Raw genomic sequence first — 20,872 nt, forward strand, 5'->3', positions numbered from 1 at the left:
AATGCTATACACGTGTACTGTGCATCTAGTTACAACATGCTTTCATATTCATTATCTGAATAAATTCTAACAACTCTGTGAGGTAGGTGTTAACATTATAAAGATAAGGAAATTAGTAAAAGCAAACAAACAAAACACACAAAAAAACCCTGAGGATCAAAGAGGTTAAAATAATATTTTAAAGGCCACACAGCCACCTGTGAACAGCAGAACCAAAGCAGTAATATAAGTCATCTAACTGTACATCCAAAGTTTGTCCTTCAAATGTTTTACATGACGTAGCATGAGCAAGAACAGAGGGTTAGCTAAGCCTTGCATATTTAGGCAAAGGTAGTTAGGATGATGAGGACAGAGAAAACAGTATATGGAGATGTAGTTGGAAATTAGGGTAGAAAGGTACTTTGAGATCACGATTAAAAAGGCCTCGGCCAGGCACGGTGGCTCAGGCCTGTAATCCCAGCATTTTGGGAGGCCGAGGCAGGCAGATCACCTGAGGTTGGAGTTTGAGACCAGCCTGACCAACATGGAGAAATCCCGTCTGAAAACACAATATTAGCCGGGTATGGTGGCACATGCCTGTAATCCCAGCCACTTGGGAGGCTAAAGCACGAGAATCGATTGCTTGAACCTGGGAGGCGGAGGTTGCGGTGAGTTGAGATTACGCCATTGCACTCCAGCATGGGCAACAAGAATGAAACTCTGTCTCCAAAAATAAATAAATAGATAAATAAATAAATAAAAAGGCCTCAAATTTGTGGCTTAAAAGTTCAGACATGGAGAGCCAATAGAGGTTTCTGAAAGGAAAAAACACCACCATCTTACCGGTGCTTCAGAAAAAGAACTCTGGGCAGTAATGTAAAAGATGGTTTGGAGAGAGCATGGAGGCAGGAAAAGTAGTGAATAAGTTTAAGTAATTATCTAAAGATTTTCTTTTTGAGACGGTCTCGCTCTGTTGCCCAGGCTGGAGTGCAGTGGCGCCATGTCAGCTCACTGCAACCTCCGCCTCCCGGGTTCAAGTGATTCTCCTGCCTCAGCCTCTGGAGTAGCTGGGTCTACAGGCACACGCCACCACTCCCAGCTAATTTTTTTGTATTTTTAGTAGAGACGGGGTTTCACCATGTTGGTCAGGCTGGTCTCTAACTCCTGACCTGAGGTGATCCATCTGCCTCGGCCTCCCAAAGTGCTGGGATTACAGGCGTGGGCCACCACGCCTGGCCTATCTAAAGATATTATAAAGTTGGGTTGCTATGGAAAATTATAAGGCTTTTGACATTCATTAGCACATACAATATGTAGCAGATATATTGTATTGCTTATTTGGAATACCAGAATGTACAAGACATTTCTTAACTTTTTTTTTTTGAGACGGAGTCTTGCTCCGTTGTCTAGATTGGAGTGCAGTGGCACGATCTTGGCTCACTGCAACCTCCACCTCCCAGGTTCAAGTGGTTCTCCTGTCTCAGCCTCCCGAGGAGCTGGGAATACAGGTGCCTGCCACCACACCCAGCTAATTTTTGTATTTTTAGTAGAGACGGGGGTTTCACCTTGTTGGTCAGGCTGGTCTCGAACTCCTGACCTCAGGTGATCTGCCCACCTTGGCCTCCCAAAGTGCTGGGATTACAGGCATAAGCCACCATGCCTGGCCCTAATCTTCTTATAGTTTTTTCTCAGTATAGAAGTCAGAATGATCCTTTTAAAATATATCAGATTATATCATTCTCTGTTTGAAAACCCACTAATTCCCATCTTACTCAGAGCAAAAGCCAAAGTCCTTGCAATGGCCTGTATGTTCTGATCCCCGCATCCACACCTCTATGTTTTCCTTTTCTATTTTCCTCTCCTTCTCACTCACTGGCTCCAGCTGACCAGGCCTTGCTGCTGTTTCTTGAGCACACCAGAACTCCTGCCTTATAGCAGCTTCACTTGCTGCTCTCTGTACCTGGAATGGTCTTATCATATGATCATTTCCTTACCTCCTTCGTATTTTGCTTGAACAACAACTTTTCAGTGAAGCTTTGCTCACCCACCTTATTTACTCCCTGACATCCCACTTTGTCTGTTTTACTTTTCTTCACAATACTGATTACCTTTGGAGATACACATGCAAAATAACCCCATGAAATTGGACTCTTATATTACACCATATACAAAAATAAACTCAAAATGTATTAAATACTTAAATGTAAGGCCTGAAGCTGTAAAACTCCTAGAAGAAAACAGGAAAAAAGCTTCTTGACATTGGCCTTGGCAATGATTTCTTGGATATGACACCACAAGCACCAGCAACAAAAGTAAAAATTAGACAAAGGGGACTGTATCAAACTAAAAAGCTTCTGCACAATAAAAGAAACAACCAACAACATGAAAAGACAACTTACAGAATGGGAGAAAATATTTGCAAACTATATCTAATGAATGGTTAATATCTAAAATATATAAGAAACTCCTACAACTGAATGTCAAAAACCCCAAAATTCAAACAACCCAATTTTTAAAATAGGCAAAGGACCTAAATAGACATTTCTCCAAAGAAGACATACAAATGGCCAATGAGTATATGAAAAGGTGCTCAACATCACCAATTAATCAGGTGATTTGACTTCCAAATCAAAACCACAATGATATATCACCTCACACCTATTAGGATGACCATTATATATATATAAAAAAAGATAACAAGTACTAGTGAAGATGTGAATAAAATGGAACCCTGCACACTGTTGATGGGAATGTAAATTGGTGCACCTACTATGAAAACCAGTATGAAAGTACCTGAAAAAATTTAAAATAGAACTACCATATGATCCTGCAATTCCACTTCTGGGTATATATTTAAAGTAAATAAAATCAGTATGTCAGAGAGGTTTCTGAACTCCCATGTTCACTGCAGCATTATTCACAATAGCCTAGACATGGAAACAACCTAACTGTTCATTGACAGATGAATGGATAAAGAAAATGTGGCATATACACACAACAGAATACTCTTCAGTCATAAAAAGAAAATCCTGGCATTTGTGATACATGAATGAAACTGGAAGACATTATGCTAAGTGAAATTAAGCCGGATACTTTTTGGACAAATACTACATAATGCCACTTATATGATGAACCTAGAAACATCAAACTCATAGAAGCAGAGTAGAACAGTGATTGCGAGGCCCTGGAGCTGGGGAAACAGGTGGTATTAGTCAAAGGGTACAAAGTTTCACTTTCAGAATGATAAGTTCGAGAGATCTATTATATAGCACAGTGCCTACAGTTCACAATAATGTATCGCATACTTAATAAATAAGAGGATGAGAATAAACTTTTGTAGGTGATGCTTGGGTTATGGCAGATTGTGGTGATGGTTTCATGCTTATATACTTATCTCCAAACTCATTAAGTTCTATATAATATATATAGCTTTTCGTATACCAATAATACCTCAATAAAGTGGTTTAAAAAATTAACTTATAGCCTGGTGCAGTGGCTCACGCCTGTAATCCCAGCACTTTGGGAGGCCAAGGCGGATGGATCACCTGAGGTCAGGAGTTTGAGACCAGCCTGGCCAACATGGTGAAACTCCGTCTCTACTAAATACAAAAAATTAGCTGGGAGTGGTGGTGTGTGCCTGTAATCCCAGCTACTTGGGAGGTTGAGGCAGGAGAATCGCTTGAACCCAGGAGGCAGAGGTTGCAGTGAGCCAAGATTGTGCCACTGCACTTCAGTCCAGGCAACAAGAGTGAAACTCTGCTCAAAAAAAAACAAACAAAAAAAACCTTATAAAATTTACTTATTTTAATTTTCTGTCTTCTTTCACTAGAATGCATGCTCCATTCTATTTTTGTCTCTTGTTCACAGATATTTTTGTCTCTTTTGTTCACTTACTATATCTCTAGCTCCTAGAACAGTGATTAATAAAAATAGTAGGCACTTAATAAACATCTGTAGACTGAATGAAGACATAGTCCCAGACCTCAAGATGTCAACTACTGGAGCATAATGGTTAAAAACATAAGCTCTAGAGACAGAGCAGGGTTCTAATTCTGATGCTATGACTGTGTGAAATTGTTGAGTTACTTAACAGCTCTAAACCTTCATTTGTAAAGTGAGGTTATGAATAGTATCAAGACAAATCTGTATCAAATGCTGCATACCTACATTTCACAAAAATTCTCTCTCACTCCCTTATAGTTAACTTTCTTTACCCAAGTTCTAGATTCTAATGATATACTCTCAGAATTTTTTTTTTTTTTTTTTTTTTTTGAGACAGTTTTGCTCTTGTCACCCACGCTGGAGTGCAATGGCATGATCTTGGCTCACTGCAACCTCCGCCTCCCCGGTTCAAGCAATTCTCCTGCCCCAGTCTCCTGAGTAGCTGGGATTACAGGCACATACCACCATGCCCAGCTAATTTTTGCATTTTTAGTAGAGACGGGGTTTCACCATGTTGGCCAAGCTGGTCCTGAACACTTGCCCTCAGGTGATCCGCCTACCTCAGCCTCTCAAAGTGCTAGGATTACAGGCATGAGCCACTGTGCCTGGCCCAAAAAAATTTATTTGAGACAGGGTCTTGCTCTGTTGCCCAGGCTGGACTGCAGTGGTGATCACAGCTCACTGTAACCTCAAACTCCTGAGCTCAGGTGATCCTCCTGCCTCAGCCTCTCAAGTAGCTGGACTACAGGTACATGCCACCACGCTTGGCTTTTTTTTTTTTTTTTAATGGAGACATAGTCTTGTTACGTTACCCAGGCTAGTCTCAAACTCCTGGACTCAAGCGATCCTCCTGCCTGGGCCTCCCAAAGTGCTGGGATTATAAGCATGAGCCACTGCACCTGGCCTATTCTCAAAAATTTTAAGCAGCAGTTAAATGCTATAACATCTATGCTAATGTTCCCCTAATCATGCACATTAAACATAAATTTGCAAGAAAAACATTAATTTCTAGGTAAATAGCATACTTGCAGCTTCTAGTATCAAAAAGAAATTTTATACTTATTAAAATGGATACAGTATATTCATATTTGCAATCTGATGCAATTATCAATTCTTAGAAACCATAAGGTCTAGTAGTCTCTGCAAAAGCCGACTATTAAAAAAATCCCTACTTTATAAATCTCTAAGATAATGGAGTATATTAAACATGTACCTCTTCTTGACTTTCTTACATTTGTTGAGCTAATTTTGAAAATCAACAGAAACAGAAAATAGCCAGAATTCTAGGCTTGGCATTACCAATGCATAGGTGAGCGATCTTGGGTACATCCCTCTGTATGTTCAACTGTACAATACTTTTATATATTATATTTCACACAGATGCTAAGACAAAAGACTGAAAAAGTACTTCAAAAGAGATGAAAAAGATATCACCATCATAAGAAAAAAAAGAGTACACACATTAGGAACATAAACTCCATTGTGTTTACTGTGCCTCACTGTGGCTAGCACTAGGTTAAAAGATAATTCCTGGTGTCAAACTCTAATGGCATGTGAAATAGAAGCCTCTTTTAACTGTCCCCAAATAAAATGACAGAAGGGAAACAAACCCCAAATGATCTCTTCCCGAAAACAATGGATATAAATGTTATTTCTCATGTAAAAAGGCCTTGTATTCAATAAAATTTGAGTTACTAAGGTTTGTTTGGGGTTAGATGGGTGTACTTAAGGATCTATAAGTAGGATTGCTGAAATAAGCACAATAAAAGATACTACAGATAGTCTCTATTTTTAATAGTAATCAATGCCTGGAAACTGTATGGTAAATTAAACTAATAAAAGCAAGTCTTTTTCCCTAAAGCAAAGCAGTTAAAATTATCACTGCCACATTAGTCAGTGAGGCTTTATGGAGGAAGTGGGCCATGAAGAATGGGCATGCTTTGAATAGAAAGACGATCAAGGCATCCAAATAAGGGGAACAAAAGGAATAAAGGTCCACAGGCAGGAATTCAACATGATTACAGGCCTACTACAGTCAGGAACGGAATTAGATTCCAAGGATACTAAAATCTGTGAAGTACAGTTCTTTGCCTTCAATCAGCCCAGAGCCTACCCAGGGAGACTAATAAGAAAGATGTGGTAATATCGGTATAAAAGTACCTATGATGTACTATTAGAATACAAATGAAGAACAATTTTACCTGCTGGATTCAGGGAAAATAATAAGATATTTGAGCTGAATCTTGAAGGGTAAGTAGGGCTTTGCCCTGTGAAGGAAACAGAGGGCATCTGTGGCAAAGCAAACAGCAGGGACAGAGACATGAAGGTGAAAGTGTTTAGTGTACAGACCTGTATCAGGCATGGCTGGTAGGATGTACAGGCACTAGGGAATTGGAACTGAGTCAAAAGTTAAGATTAGGCAAGATAGGGAAGAATCTTATTGTGAAGGCGATAAAAGGCCGTCAAAAGATTTTAAACCACAAAGCCGGGCGTGGTGGCTCACGCCTGTAATCCCAGCACTTTGGGGGGCCGAGGTGGGAGGATCACTTGAGGTCAGGAGTTTAAGACCAGCCTGGCCAACATGGTGAAACCCTATCTCTACTAAAAACACAAAAATTAGCTAGGTGTGGTGGTGAGTGCCTGTAATCCCAGTTACTTGGGAGGCTGAGGCAGGAGAACCCCTTGAACCCGGGAGGCGGAGGTTGCAAGTGAGCCGAGATCATGCCACTGCACTCCAGCCTTGGCAACAGAGCGAGACTCTGTCTCAAAAAAAAGAAAAAAAAAAATTAAACCACAAAATGGCACAGTTAATCTGTTTCGAAAAACCTGGCTGGCTGGTGGCAGTGTAGAAACTGAATTGGGTAGAGACCAGAGGCAGAAAAAACAATTAGGAGACTATGGCAAGCATTTAAATGAGTGTTAAAGTCCTAGATGATACGTGTGACAATTAGGGATGAGGGGGTAAGTTCCACAGGTATTTGTGAGTGGGGGTAGAGTGGCTAGGAATTTGTTACTAGTTTGATATGGGGGTAAGGAAGAAAAAGTAATGGAGTATTTTTGATTGAGTTGAAAAGGTAACTTGTAGATAGATGTTGATGCCACTAAATAAGGTTCAGAAGTGAGGAGAAGCAGGTTTGTGGGTGAATGATGAAAATATTTCAATGAATGATCATAAAGATGACAGATTTGTTTAAAGTAGCAATAATTATATTAAGTTTAAATGGTATAAATGTACCAATTAAAAAACAGAAACTGGCAGAGTGGGTAAAAAAACATGATCTAACTATATGCTATCTATAAGAAACATTTTAAACATAATGGGATGCCCTCATGGCAGACAGGAGGCAGGACTAGATTGCAGCTCCTACTCAGATGGACAGAGCAGCATGTGGAGGCTCACACCATGAATTTTAGCTGCAGATCGACTGCAAGAAAGAACCAGGAATCCCAAGAGAACCCACAGACCCTCTGAAGGAAGCAGAATGCTCCTGCAGGACCCAGGAGACACCCCGAATACTGTGAGTGCCCAAACTGCATAACTGGGAAAGGGAGATCCTCCTCTCCCGAACACACACCCCCACTGGGGAAACTGAAGGGCTGTTTGCAGAAGTTTCTGACCTTACCTGGAGCTGAGTCAATTTAGAGAGCCCAGCGAAATATAGAAGTAGAGGAAGCAGCAGGAAAGCCCTGGGAGCTCGCTGGGTCTTCAAGCAGGCCATTCCTGTCTGGCACCACAGGGTTCCTTCGGGAGGGCACCAGAGGAGCAGGGAGGGGAAACACTATAGGGAGAAGGAAGTCTCCAGCTGAACTCTGTAACAATTTGAACTGGCAAGAAGCCTCCTGGCCAGAAGGGGGAGGGCACAAATCTGGTGTGCAGACTCCATAGGTGGGGGAAGAACCAAGCCCTTTTCTTTCGCAGCTGGGAGGTGGGTAGCCTGGGGCAAGTTCTCAGGCCAGATCCCACTTTGCCTGGAAACAGACTTGGGGCTGTTGAGGAAGCATGCTGGGAGTAAGACTGGCCCTTCGGTTTGCGTGGGGGCTGGGTGAGGCCTGTGACTGCCAGCTTTCCCCCACTTCCCTGACAACCTGCATGACTCAGCAGAGGTGGCCATAATCCTTCTAGGTACACAACTTCATTGACCTGGGAACATCACATTCATCCCCCACAGCAGCCTCAGCAAAACCCAACCAAGGAGGTTCTGAGCTCAGACACACCTAGCCCTGTCCCCACCTGATGGGCCTTCCTTATCCACCCTGGTAGCTGAAGACAAAGGGCATATACTCTTGAGAGTTCTAGGGCCCACCCCCCGCCATTTCCACTCCATGCTACCATAGCTTGATGCTCTTTGGAAAGCGCCACCTCCTAGCAGGAGGCCAACCAGCACAAAAATAGAACATTAAACCACCAAAGCTAAGAACCCTCACAGAGTCCATTTCACCCCCCTGCCACTTTCACCAGTACAGGTGCTGGTGTCCATGGCTGAGAGACCCATAGACAGTAAACATCACAGGACTCTCTGCAGACAACCTCCAGTACCAGCTCAGAGCTGTGTAGACTTGCTGGGTGGTTAGACCCAGACGAGACATAACAATAACTGCAGCTCGGCTCACAGGAAGCCACATCCATAGGAAAAGGGGGAGAGTACTGCATCAAGGGAACACCCTGTGGGACAAAAGAATGTGAACAACAGCCTTCAGCCCTAGACTCTGACAGAGCCTACCCAAATGAGAAGGAACCGGAAAACCAACTCTGGTAACATGACAAAACAAGGCTCTTTAACACCCCCCCAAAAAATCACACTAGTTCATCAGCAATGGATCCAAACCAATAAAAAATCCCTGATTACCTGAAAAAGAATTCAGGAGGTTAGTTATTAAGTTTATCAGGGAGGCACCAGAGAAAGGCACAGCCCAATGCAGGGAAATCCAAAAAACAATACAAGAAGTGAAGGGAGAAATATTCAAAGAAATGGACAGCATAAAGAAAAAAACAATAAGAACTTCAGGAAACACTGTACACACTTATAGAAATGCAAAAGGCTCTGGAAAGTTTCAGCAATAGAATTGAACAAGCAGAAGAAAGGAATTCAGAGCTCGAAGACAAGGTCTTCAAATTAACCCAATACAACAAAGACAGAAAAAAGAATAAGAGAATATGAACAAAGTCTCTACGAGGTCTGGGATTATGTTAAACAATCAAACCTAAGAATAATTGATGTTTCTGAGGAAGAAGAGATGTCTGAAAGTTTGAAAAACATATTTGGGGGAATAATCAAGGGAAATTTCCCCGGCCTTGCTCGAGACGTAGACATTCAAATACAAGAAGCACAAAGAACACCTGGGAAATTCATCACAAAACGATCATCGTCTAGGTACACTGTCATCAGGTTATCTAAAGTTAAGACAAAGGAAAGAATCTTAAGAGCTGTGAGACAAAAGCACCAGGTAATGTATAAAGGAAAACCTATCAGATTAACAGCAGATTTCTCAGCAGAAACCCTACAATCTAGAAGGGATTGGGGCCCTGTCTTCAGCCTCCTCAGACAAAACAATTATCAGCTAAGAATTCTGTATCCAGTAAAACTAAGTATCATATGTGAAGGAAAGATACAGTCGTTTTCAGACAAACAAATGCTGAGAGAATTTGCCACTACCAAACCACCACTAAAAGAACTGCCAAAAGGAGCTCTAAATCTTGAAACAAATCCTGGAAACACATCACAACAGAATCTCTTTAAAACGTAAATCACACAGAACCTATAAAACAAAAATGTAAGTTAAAAAGCAAAAACAAAACAAAACAAAAAAACAAGGTACACAGGAAACAAATAATACTATGAGGTATCTCACATCTCAATACTAACATTGAATGTAAGTGGCCTAAATGCTCCACTTAAAAGATACAGAGACACAGAATGGATAAGAACTCACCAACCATCTGCTGTCTTCAGGAGACATAAGGACTCAAATAAACTTAAAGTAAAGGGGTGGTAAAAGGCGTTTCATGCAAATGGACACCAAAAACGAGCAAGGGTAGCTATTCTTGTATCAGACAAAACAAACTTTAAAGCAACAGCATTTAAAAGAGACAAAGAGGGACATGATATAACGGTAAAAGGCCTTGTCCAACAGGAAAATATCACAATCCTAAACATTTATGCACCTAAGACTGGAGCTCCCAAATTTATAAACCAATTACTAACAGACCTAAGAAATGAGATAGACAGCAACACAATAATAGTGGGGGAATTCAGTACTCCACTGACAGCACTAGACAGGTCATCAAGGCAGAAAGTCAACAAAGAAACAGTGAATTTAAACTATACCTTGGAACAAATGGACTTAACAGATATATATACAGAACATTCCATCCAACTGCAGAATACACATTCTATTCAACAGCACATGGAACTTTCTCCAAGACAGACCATATGACAGGCCATAAAATGAGCCTCAATAAATTTAAGAAAACTGAAATTATATCAAGCACTCAGACTACAGTGGAATACAACTGGAAATCAACTCCGAAAGGAACCTTCGAAACCATGCAAATACACGGAAATAAAATAACCTGCTCCTGAATGACCACTGGGTCAAAAATGAAATCAAGATGGAAATTTAAAAATTCTTTGAACTGAATGACAATAATGAAACAACCTATCAAAACCTTTGGGATATAGCAAAGGTGGTGCTAAGAGGAAAGTTCATACCCCTATAAATGCTTACATCAAAAAGACTCAAAGAGCACAAACTGACATTCTAAGGTCACACCTCAAGGAACTAGAGAAACAAGAACAAACCAAACCCAAAGCCAGCAGAAGAAAGGAAATTACCAAGATCAGAGCAGAATTAAATGAAATTGAAACAAACAAACAAAAAATACAAAAGATAAATGAAACACAAAGCGGGTTCTTTGAAAAAATAAATAAAATTGACAGACTGTTAGCAAGATTAACCAAGAAAATAAGAGAGAAAATACAAATAACCTCATTAAGAAGAGAAACAGGAGATATTATAACTGACATCACTGAAATACAAAAGATCATTCAAGGCTACTATGAACACCTTTATGCACATAAACTAGAAAACCTAGAAGAGATGGATAAATTCCTGGAAAAACACAACCCTCCCAGCTTAAATGAGGAAGAATTAGATACCCTGAACAGACCAATAACAAGCAGCGAGACTGAAATGGTAATTTAAAAATTATCAACAAAAAAAAGTCCAGGACTGGCCGGGCGCAGTGGATCATGCCTGTAATCCCAGCACTTTGGGAGGCCAAGGCAGGCAGATCACCTGAGGCCAGGAATTCAAGACTAGCATGGCCAACATGTTGAAACCGCATCTCTACGAAAAATACAAAAATTAGCCAGACATGGGGGTGTGCGCCTGTAATCCCAGCTACCAGGAAGGCTGAGGCAGGAGAATCGCTGGAACCCAGGAGGCAGAGGCTGCAGTGAGCCGAGATCGCGCCACTGCACTCCAGCCTGGGCGACAGAGTGAGACTCCATCTCAAAAAAAGTCCAGGACCAGATGGATTCACAGCAGAATTCTACCAGACATTCAAAGAAGAATTGGTAACAATTATTCTGACACTATTCCACAAGATAGAAAAAGAGGGAATCCTCCCTAATTCATTCTATGAAGCCAGCATCACCCACTAATACCAAAACCAGGAAAGGACACAACCAAAAAAGAAAACTACAGACCAATATCCCTGATGAACAAAGATGCTAAAATCCTTAACAACACACTAGCTAACCAAAACCAACAACATATTGAAAAGATAATCCACCAAGATCAAGTGGGTTTTACAGCAGGGATGCAGGGATGGTTTAACATATGCAAGTCAATAAATGTGATACACCACATAAACAGAATTAAAAACAAAAATCACACTATCATCTCAATAGATGCAGAAAAAGCATTCAACAAAATCCAGCATCCTTTATGATTAAAACTCTCAGCAAAATCAGCATACAGGGGCATACCTCAGTGTAATAAAAGCCATCTATGACAAACCCACAGCCAACATAATACTGAATGGGGAAAAATTGAAAGCATTCCCTCTGAGAACTGGAAAAAGACAAGGATGCCCACTCTTACCACTCCTCCTCAACACAGTGTTGGAAGTCCTAGCCAGAGCAATCAGAGAAGAGAAAGAAATACAGGGCATCCAAATTGGTAAAGAGAAAGTCAAACTGTCACTGTTTGCTGACGATACGATAGTTTACCTCGAAAACCCTAAAGACTCCTCCAGAAAGCTCCTAGAACTGATAAAAGAATTCAGCAAAGTTTCCAGATACAAGATTAATGTACACAAATCAGTAGTATACACCAACAGCAACCAAACGAAGAATCAAATCAATAACTCAATCACTTTTACAATAGCTGCAAAAAAAAAAAAAAAAAAAAAAAAAAAAGAATATACCTAACCAAGGAGGTGAAAGACATCTACAAGGAAAACTACAAAACGCTGCTAAAAGAAATCATAGATGACACAAACAAATGGAAGCACATCCCATGCTCATGGATGGGTAGAGTCAATATTGTGAAAATGACCATACTTCAGAAAGCAATCTATAAGTTCAATGCAATCCCCATCAAAATACCACCATCATTCTTCACAGAATTAGAAAAAACAATTCTAAAATTCATATGGAACCAAAAAAGAGCCCACATAGCCAAAGCAAGACTAAGCAAAATAACAAATATGGAGGTGTCACACTTCCTGATTTCAAACTATAATATAAGGCCATAGTCACCAAGACAGCATGGTACTGGTATAAACATAGGCACATAGACCAATGGAAAACAATACAGAACCCAGAAATAAACCCAAATACTTACAGCCAACTGATCTTTGACAAAGCAAACAAAAAAAATAAAAAGTGGGGAAAGGACACCCTTTTCAACAAATGGTGCTGGGATAATTGGCTAGCCACTAGCCACATGTATGATAATGAAACTGGATCCTCATCTCTCACCTTATACAAAAATCAACTCAAGAGGGATTAAGGACTCAAATCTAAGACCTGAAAGCATAAAAATTCTAGAAGATAACATTGGAAAAACCCTTCTAGACATTGGCTTAGGCAAGGATTTCATGACCAAGAACCCAAAAGGAAATGCAATAAAAATAAATAGTTGGGACTTAATTAAACTAAAGAGCTTTTGGACAGCAAAAGGAACAGTCAACAGAGTAAACAGACAACCCACAGAGTGGGAGAAAATCTTCACAATCTATACATCCAACTAAGGACTAACTAATAACCAGAATCAACAAAAAACTCAAACAAATCAGTAAGAAAAAAACAGTCCATCAAAAAGTGGGCTATGGACATAAATAGACAATTCTCAAAAAAATATATACAAATTGCCAACAAACATATGAAAAAATGCTCAATATCACTAATAATCAGGGAAATGCAAATCAAAACCACAATGTGATACCACCTTACTCCTGTAAGAATGACCATAATAAAAAATCAAAAACAGATGTTGGTGCGGATGCAGTGGTCAGGGAACACTTCTACACTGCTTGTGGGAATGTAAACTAGTACAGCCACTATGGAAAACAGTGTGGAGATTCCTTAAAGAATTAAAAGTAGAACTACCATTTCATCCATCAATCCCACTATTGGGTATCTACCCAGAGGAAAATAAGTCATTATTGGAAAAAAGATACTTGCACACACACCTTTATAGCAGCACAATTCGCAACTGCAAAAACATCAAACCAACCCAAATGCCCATTAATCAACGAGCGGATAAAGAAACTGGTGTATATATATACACGATGGAATACTACTCAGGCATAAAAAGGAATGAATTAACAGAATTTGCAGCAACCTGGATTAGACCGGAGACTATTATTCTGAGAGAAGTAACTCAGGAATGGAAAACCAAACATCGTATGTTCTCACTGATATGTGGGAGCTAAACTATGAGGACACAAAGAGGTAAGAATGATACAACGGACTTTGGGGACTTGGGAGGAAGAGTGGGAGGGGGGCGAGGAATAAAAGACTACAAATAGGTGCAGCGTATACTGCTTGGGTGATGGGTGCACCAAAATCACTAAAGAACTTATGTAACTGAATACCACCTGTATCCCAATAACTTATGGAAAAATTAAAATTAAAAAAATATTTCTATGAATGACCATCACCATCTAGCTAACTACTCAAGCCAGATACCTGTGATTTATCCTAGGCTACTCACTTTTACTACCCCAGCTAGTCAGTCACCAAGTCCTACAAATTAGACTTATTTTACGTCTCTCAATTCAGCTTATCTTTACAGTTTCTAGATCTACTGCTATCATAATCATCATAATTGGAAGTAACCATTTCTCTGGGTTAACAGCCTCTTACATGGTCTCCCTGTCTCTAACCTGAAGCCCCCGCCTAGTCTATCCTTCACATTACTACCAGAATACTCTTTCTAAAACAAAAATCTGAACATGGTAATTACGCCTCTAAGTGAAATCCTTCAAAGCCCCACCCTGCTCCTAGTAGTTTGCAGGATAAAATTCCAATGTCTTCGTTTAACACAGAAAGTCATTTAAAATCCCACTCCTGCCTACCTCTCCCACCAATCTCACACATGCACCTTTCCCAGCCATGTGTAATTCCTTGTAGTACCTTTAACATACTAGCCTCCATGCCTTTGCACTTGCTATTCCCTGTGTCTGATACTCTCCTTCCTTTCTTCTCTCATATAGCTAAATCCTAGCTCAAATAACAAGCTTCCAGGAAACTATTCCTAACACTGTGATTTATAAGGCTAACCTGTTCTTGTGTAGTACCTTCTGTAGAATATCACCATCTAATACTGTAATTGTGAGTTTACCCATTTCACTAGTCCACAAGATCCCTGAGGACAGAGAATATGTCTCATTTGATTTTATAGCATGTAGCAGTGTCTGCCACATATGGCAGGCACTCAGAAGACATTTGTCAAAGGAGTTTAGTTTTGGACCTATTAGTTGATGTGGTTGAATTACATGTAGGTGGAGAGATCCTATATATTGCTATGTGAAAAGGCAGCAAGCACAATAATGTTCTTGTTTAAAAATCATAAAGTTACTGAAAGTAAAGAATTACAGATCTAAAGTCAGTTCAGAACTAGAAGAAGTGCATAAATATGTCTATTGAAAATGGTCAAGAACAGACCCTGATAAACAGTAAATGTAAGGAGGTGGAAGAAGAAACAGTGGGAGTATAAAAGAATAAGGGAAAATAGAACCATGGAAAGCCAGGAGAAGGGGAAAAGGTAGTGTCAAATATTGGAGCCAATGAAATCTCAGGAAAATACTGTTGCGCAGGTAGACATTTTAGGTTCTCTTGTTTATATCACCCTTACCTAATGCAATACACAAAAAGCATAGGTGACAACTTAGTACAATATTGTATATTCTGCTTTTTTAGGTTTAAAATTGGTTATATTTAACCTTCCAGCTCTAAAACCAAATGAAAATCATTAAGATACCTTATCTGAAACTGTTATAAAGTGTTTATTAAACCAAGAAGATTAGAAAATTAAAATACTTAAATATCTTTTTTCTTTCCTTGATTATCTCTTATTTGGGTATCTATTATCATTATTTAAAAAATATCTAACATGGATTTGAGGGGAGGGGTTTTTGTATTATTTAAGTTTACATTAGTGGTATAGTACCCTGAGGAATAGTATTCACTGTCTGGCAACATTTAAACATCAAAAATTTTCATTTGCTAATTGCTTCTAATTGAAGAAACTCCTGTTTCTAATGATACATCTTAATTTTAATTAAGTGTCTTCATGCAACTGTAATTTCTGATACATAAAAATACTTTATGGTAAACAAATTAAATCATACCATTTCACACAGTAACCATAAAACAATAAGCATACCCCTGTATCTGTATCCGATTTTGATGAACTTAGACTTTCCTGAGAGGGTGATGGAGACACACGTCCTAAAAACAACATAATAATTATAAAAAAGGGATGTATGTACACACACAGACCCACCAAAATACAACATTCAGAAGTAATGACCCAGCAATGTCTAATAGTTAGAGAATATAGTATTCTAGAAAAACACTAACAATTGAGGCATAACCCCATAAGAGCCAAAATATTTGTTTTAATCATTTTTACATAAAAACTTCATAAAATGGCTTAACCATTTCCCTACTTTAGTAAACAAAATACCATTAAATCCTCAGTATTCAAATAGAACACATTCTTATTAATCATGACAAGTAGCAAGAGGAACAATAAAGGAGCAGAAAGGATCAGGGCTGCAGTTAGTCTCAAGGGGCACTGAAAATAGTCTTTTCGCTTAAGGCAGGGCAGTAAAAGAAATGACAAACAGCGAGCACTAGAAAAACTCACCATATAGTAAACACAGTTTAATTTCTTGTCAAATTATTGTCATCTTCAACTAAGTATTGAAACATAATGCGGCCGGGCGCGGTGGCTCAAGCCTGTAATCCCAGCACTCTGGGAGGCCAAGGCGGGCGGATCACGAGGTCAGGAGATCGAGACCATCCTGGCTAACACGGTGAAACCCCGTCTCTACTAAAAAAAATACAAAAAGCTAGCCGGGCGAGGTGGCGGGCGCCTGTAGTCCCAGCTATTCGGGAGGCTGAGGCAGGAGAATGGCGTAAACCCGGGAGGCGGAGCTTGCAGTGAGCTGAGATCCGGCCACTGCACTCCAGCCCGGGCGACAGAGCGAGACTCCGTCTCAAAAAAAAAAAAAAAAAAAAAAAAGAAACATAATGCAAGCAATACTCACAGGATGTACTCAAGTATATGAGGCCTAGCTTGCCAGTTTAGTGAATCTCCCTAGACTTCTACGTTCCTCAAATTGGTGCTTTGACTATTCACTCTCACCCACGGCCACCTTTTTTCTCCTTCCTCCTATGCTTTACTTCTTGTTTGCAGCCTTACTTGATGGCAGGGAGGGTGTGGAAAAAACTTATTACACAGTTAAATAGTTATTAGAGAAGAATCCCATAAACTTAAAGCCCAAATTTACATCAACTCTACATACATGTACATAGTTGAAATCAGTGTGTACATAATGTTCTGAGGCTTCTCTTTTCAACATTTTTTTTCATATATCCCTTGATGTATTGACAATTCACATTCATTTTCCATGACTCTTTCCTTAATCTTTTTTACTTACTGGAGATATATATATATATATATATATATATATATATATATATATATATATATATATGATTTTCATTCTTTTTCTAGTTAATTAGCAATTCTATTTTAACCTAGGATAGAACTGAAGGTTGCCAGAGGAAACCAAATAACATGTTCTCAATAGTCGATGAAATTAACTACTCACTACACCTGGAAAGGGATAAATCAAAAGCTTTGTGGCAGCTCTTTTCATTGGGTTTAGAGACTTTTTACCACTGACGTCTGTCTTACTTTCAAGTTTTTGGCTATTATCATAAATAGTGGTTGCTGCAAATGACTGCCAGAAAAGTAGGGCATCAGTATACCTAAAATGTAAAAACTTCAGGTTTCTGTAGATTTTTAAATACATGAAAAATACCTTCAGTATTGTATTTCATTCGCATATTGTTGAAATAGTCAAAAGCATTTTTTAAAGCCCATATTCTCACTACATTGTCTTGTCCAGCTGAGGCAAGTAATCGGCCACAGTGAGAAAATTTCATGGTCCAAACAGCTCCCTATGAAAACAAAAAAAGGTTCAAAGTTAATACTTTACAACCTTAGAGACTTTACTTTTGGCCGGGCACAGTGGCTCACATCTGTAATCTCAGCACTTTGGGAGGCTGAGGCAGGTGGATCACCTAAGGTCAGGAGTTCGAGACCATTCTGGCCAACATGGTAAAACCCCATCTCTACTAAAAATACAAAAATTAGCTAGGCATGGTGGTGGGCGCCTATAATCCCAGCCACTTGGGAGGCTGAGGCAGGAAGATCACTTGAACCTGGGAGGTGAAGGGTGCAGTGAGCTGAGACCGTGCCATTGCACTCCAGTCTGGGCAACAAAAGCGCAACTCCATCTAAAAATAATAATAAATAAAATAAAATTTAGAGACAAGACTTTAAAGCCAAAGTTTAAAATTACGCCAAATAATGTATACTAAGATAATCCTCACATTGCTAACACTATTTAAGTCCAAAAGTTCAATGGTGCTTTAATACCACAAAAGTAGACTTTCAGAAGAAAGGTAGGGTAAGATAGTTGTGGTGTTCCATAATCTAAACTAACAACTTCAAGAACTCAAACCCTGTCCACATATTAACAGAAATGGGAGTTCTAAAGTGGTCAGAAATCTTCATTGGAAAAGCACAAATCCTAGTTGGGGATCTCAGTCCCCTAGCTGAACGTAAAGACGGGTGGCAGAGCCCTCAGCATAGCACTAACAACTGAGCAGGATTGAGGAAGACTAAAGCCCACCTTGGCAGTGACCCTCATAGCACCAGGTACTTAGAAGTATTACAGTTTCGGAATGAGCTGGGCATGGTGGCACGTGCTTGCAATCCCAGCACTTTGGGAGGTCCAGGTGGGTGGATCACTTGAGTTCAGGAGTTCGAGACTAGCCTGGGCAACATGGTGAAACCCCATCTCTACAAAAACCACAAAAAATTAGCCAGGCATGGTGGTGTGCACCTGTGGTCCCAGCTACTCAGGAGGCTGAGGAGGGAGGACTGCTTGAGCTCAGGAGGCAGAGGCTGCAGTGAGCAGAGATCCCGCCCCTGTACTCCAGCCGGGTGACAGAGCAAGACTTTGCCACAAAAAGGAAAAAAAAAAAGGTAGTAGTATTAGAATGGTGCATCCTACTTTTCTCTCTAGAAACAAGGTTTCAAAGTATATGGCCAGAATCTCTAGACACTGAAAACAGTAGGAAAGTATGTGTGTGTGGTGGGGGTAGAGGAGAAGGGAGAAAGAACACGAACCTCTTAAGTTGGAAAGACCAAATCTTATTACAAGAAATACTATTATATACACATTCAGATGTATCAAAAAGATTATGCCACAGCCCATTTATTGAAATAACCATTCACTTCTACAAAATTCAAGTGTATTAAAAATGAGTCATTTGGAGCCTACTACAATGAGATTTTATTTAAAACAGGAAACGAGTCAATACAGTACTAGGAAATTTATCAATTTCCTTAAGGAAAATACTAAAATCAACTCAAACATTTTATCTGTAGATTGTAAGCATCAAAATTTAAATTTGAATTTGGTTGCCATCCAATATATTTATGGTTGCTTCCTTCCAGTTAAGCCAACTTTTAGACTTAAAATGTAAACAGATTCCCTAATCAAGGGCACAACATTATTCAGTTCTAAATTTTATCACTGCCTTCCTTGTGTTCCTAGCATTTTCAGGGGTTAACTGCAATACAGTTTGTGCAATTGCATCTACATTGGTACTTTTGAACTCTAAAGGAGCACTTGAACTTTTACCTCTCTCCTTGTTTTAGCTGAATATCTCACTTTACAACATATATTGAGCTTCTGATGTATTTTGTAAATTATTTAAAATATGGTTGGGAACATTTTAAACATTTTTCAAAGTTACAGACCACCCTCTAATTTAACTGCTTTAAAGTTTGGTGCCTTTGCATAGGTTTCTTAGTGATACAGGCTGAGAGTTTACTTATTCAATAACTCATTTTTTCCTTTTTTCTTTTTTCTTTTTTTTTTCGAGACGGAGTCTTTTACTCTGTAGCCCAGGCTGCAGTGCAGTGGCACGATCTCACCACAACCTCTGCCTCCCGGATTCAAGCAATTCTCCTGCCTCAGCCTCCCAAGTAGCTGGGATTACAGGCACCCACCACCATGCTCGGCTAATTTTTATATTTTTCATAGAGACAGGGTTTCGTCATATTGGTCAGGCTGTCTCGAACTCCTGAACTCAAGTGATTCGCCTGTCTTGGCCTCCCAAAGTGCTGGGATTACAGGCGTGAGCCACCACACCTGGCCGATAAGTCACTTCTGGAATACTTCAGAGACAGACTCTGTATTACCTATTCATTAAATCATGTTAACATAAATTCACCGTTCTTGAGTCAGGCTAGCAAAGTTACATACATAGAGATAGTTTTGTAGAAGCCAAAGTATTTCTCTTAACAAAAACAGTATCAATCCTAAAAAATGAAAAAGTTGCTTACCATATGTTCACCACTAAGATCTTGCACCACTTTGATCTGATCAAAATCATAAGGTCCTTTGAAACCGTGTGCTGCTTTGAATTTAACTGGTCTTGTGTATGGCATTCCTTCATCATCACTTGATGAAGGATCATCTTGATCAGTATGAAACACTGAACAGAAAAGCAATAGAAATCACTACTAGCTAATATAGATATTGCTACTATCATAGTTTCATATTTCCTGCATACCAAGAAAATTCATTAAATGGAAGAGCAAAATTTATTTATTATGTAACATACTGGTTAAAAACATGGAGTCTAACGCCAGACTGCCAGGTTCAAATCCAGCTCTGTCATTTATTATCTGTGTGACCACAGGCAAGTTACTCAACTTTGGATGCCTCTTAGTTTTCTCATCTATCAAATGGGGATATGATGGTACTTACCTCATACGGTTTCTATGGGATTAAATGAATTAATACAGGTAAAAGTGCTTAGTACAGTCCCAGGCACTGAATAAGTACTATGTAAGTTTCATTAAATAAAACAAATGAGTACAATAATGACAAAGGCATAGGAGGTCAAGATATTTGCAAATTTAGAAAATTTACCTAATTAAAAAAAATTAATTTATTTATTTTTATACAGACTGGGGTCTCACTATGTTGCCCAAGCTGGTCTCCAACTCCTGGGCTTAAGTGATCCTCCTGCCTTAGCCTTCCAAAGTGTTGGGATTACAGATATGAGCCACCATACCCAGACCTACCTAATTTTGAAAATACAGTTTTTCCCCAGTATCCATG

General features: G+C 39.5%; 1 protein-coding gene across 1 annotated transcript in view; it reads right to left on the bottom strand.

The window, feature by feature from the left end:
- WDR44 (WD repeat domain 44) overlaps positions 1 to 20,872 on the bottom strand; it is a 97,364-nt gene that overhangs the window by 18,513 nt on the left and 57,979 nt on the right. The window contains exons 10-12 of the mRNA XM_008019537.3: positions 20,089 to 20,240; positions 17,489 to 17,627; positions 15,820 to 15,884 (exon numbers count right to left, since the gene is read on the bottom strand). Coding sequence (XP_008017728.1) covers positions 15,820 to 15,884; positions 17,489 to 17,627; positions 20,089 to 20,240 — 356 coding nt within the window. The remainder of the gene's footprint in view (positions 1 to 15,819; positions 15,885 to 17,488; positions 17,628 to 20,088; positions 20,241 to 20,872) is intronic.

This window comes from Chlorocebus sabaeus, chromosome X (assembly GCF_047675955.1).
Source record: "Chlorocebus sabaeus isolate Y175 chromosome X, mChlSab1.0.hap1, whole genome shotgun sequence".
Taxonomy (NCBI): domain Eukaryota; kingdom Metazoa; phylum Chordata; class Mammalia; order Primates; family Cercopithecidae; genus Chlorocebus; species Chlorocebus sabaeus.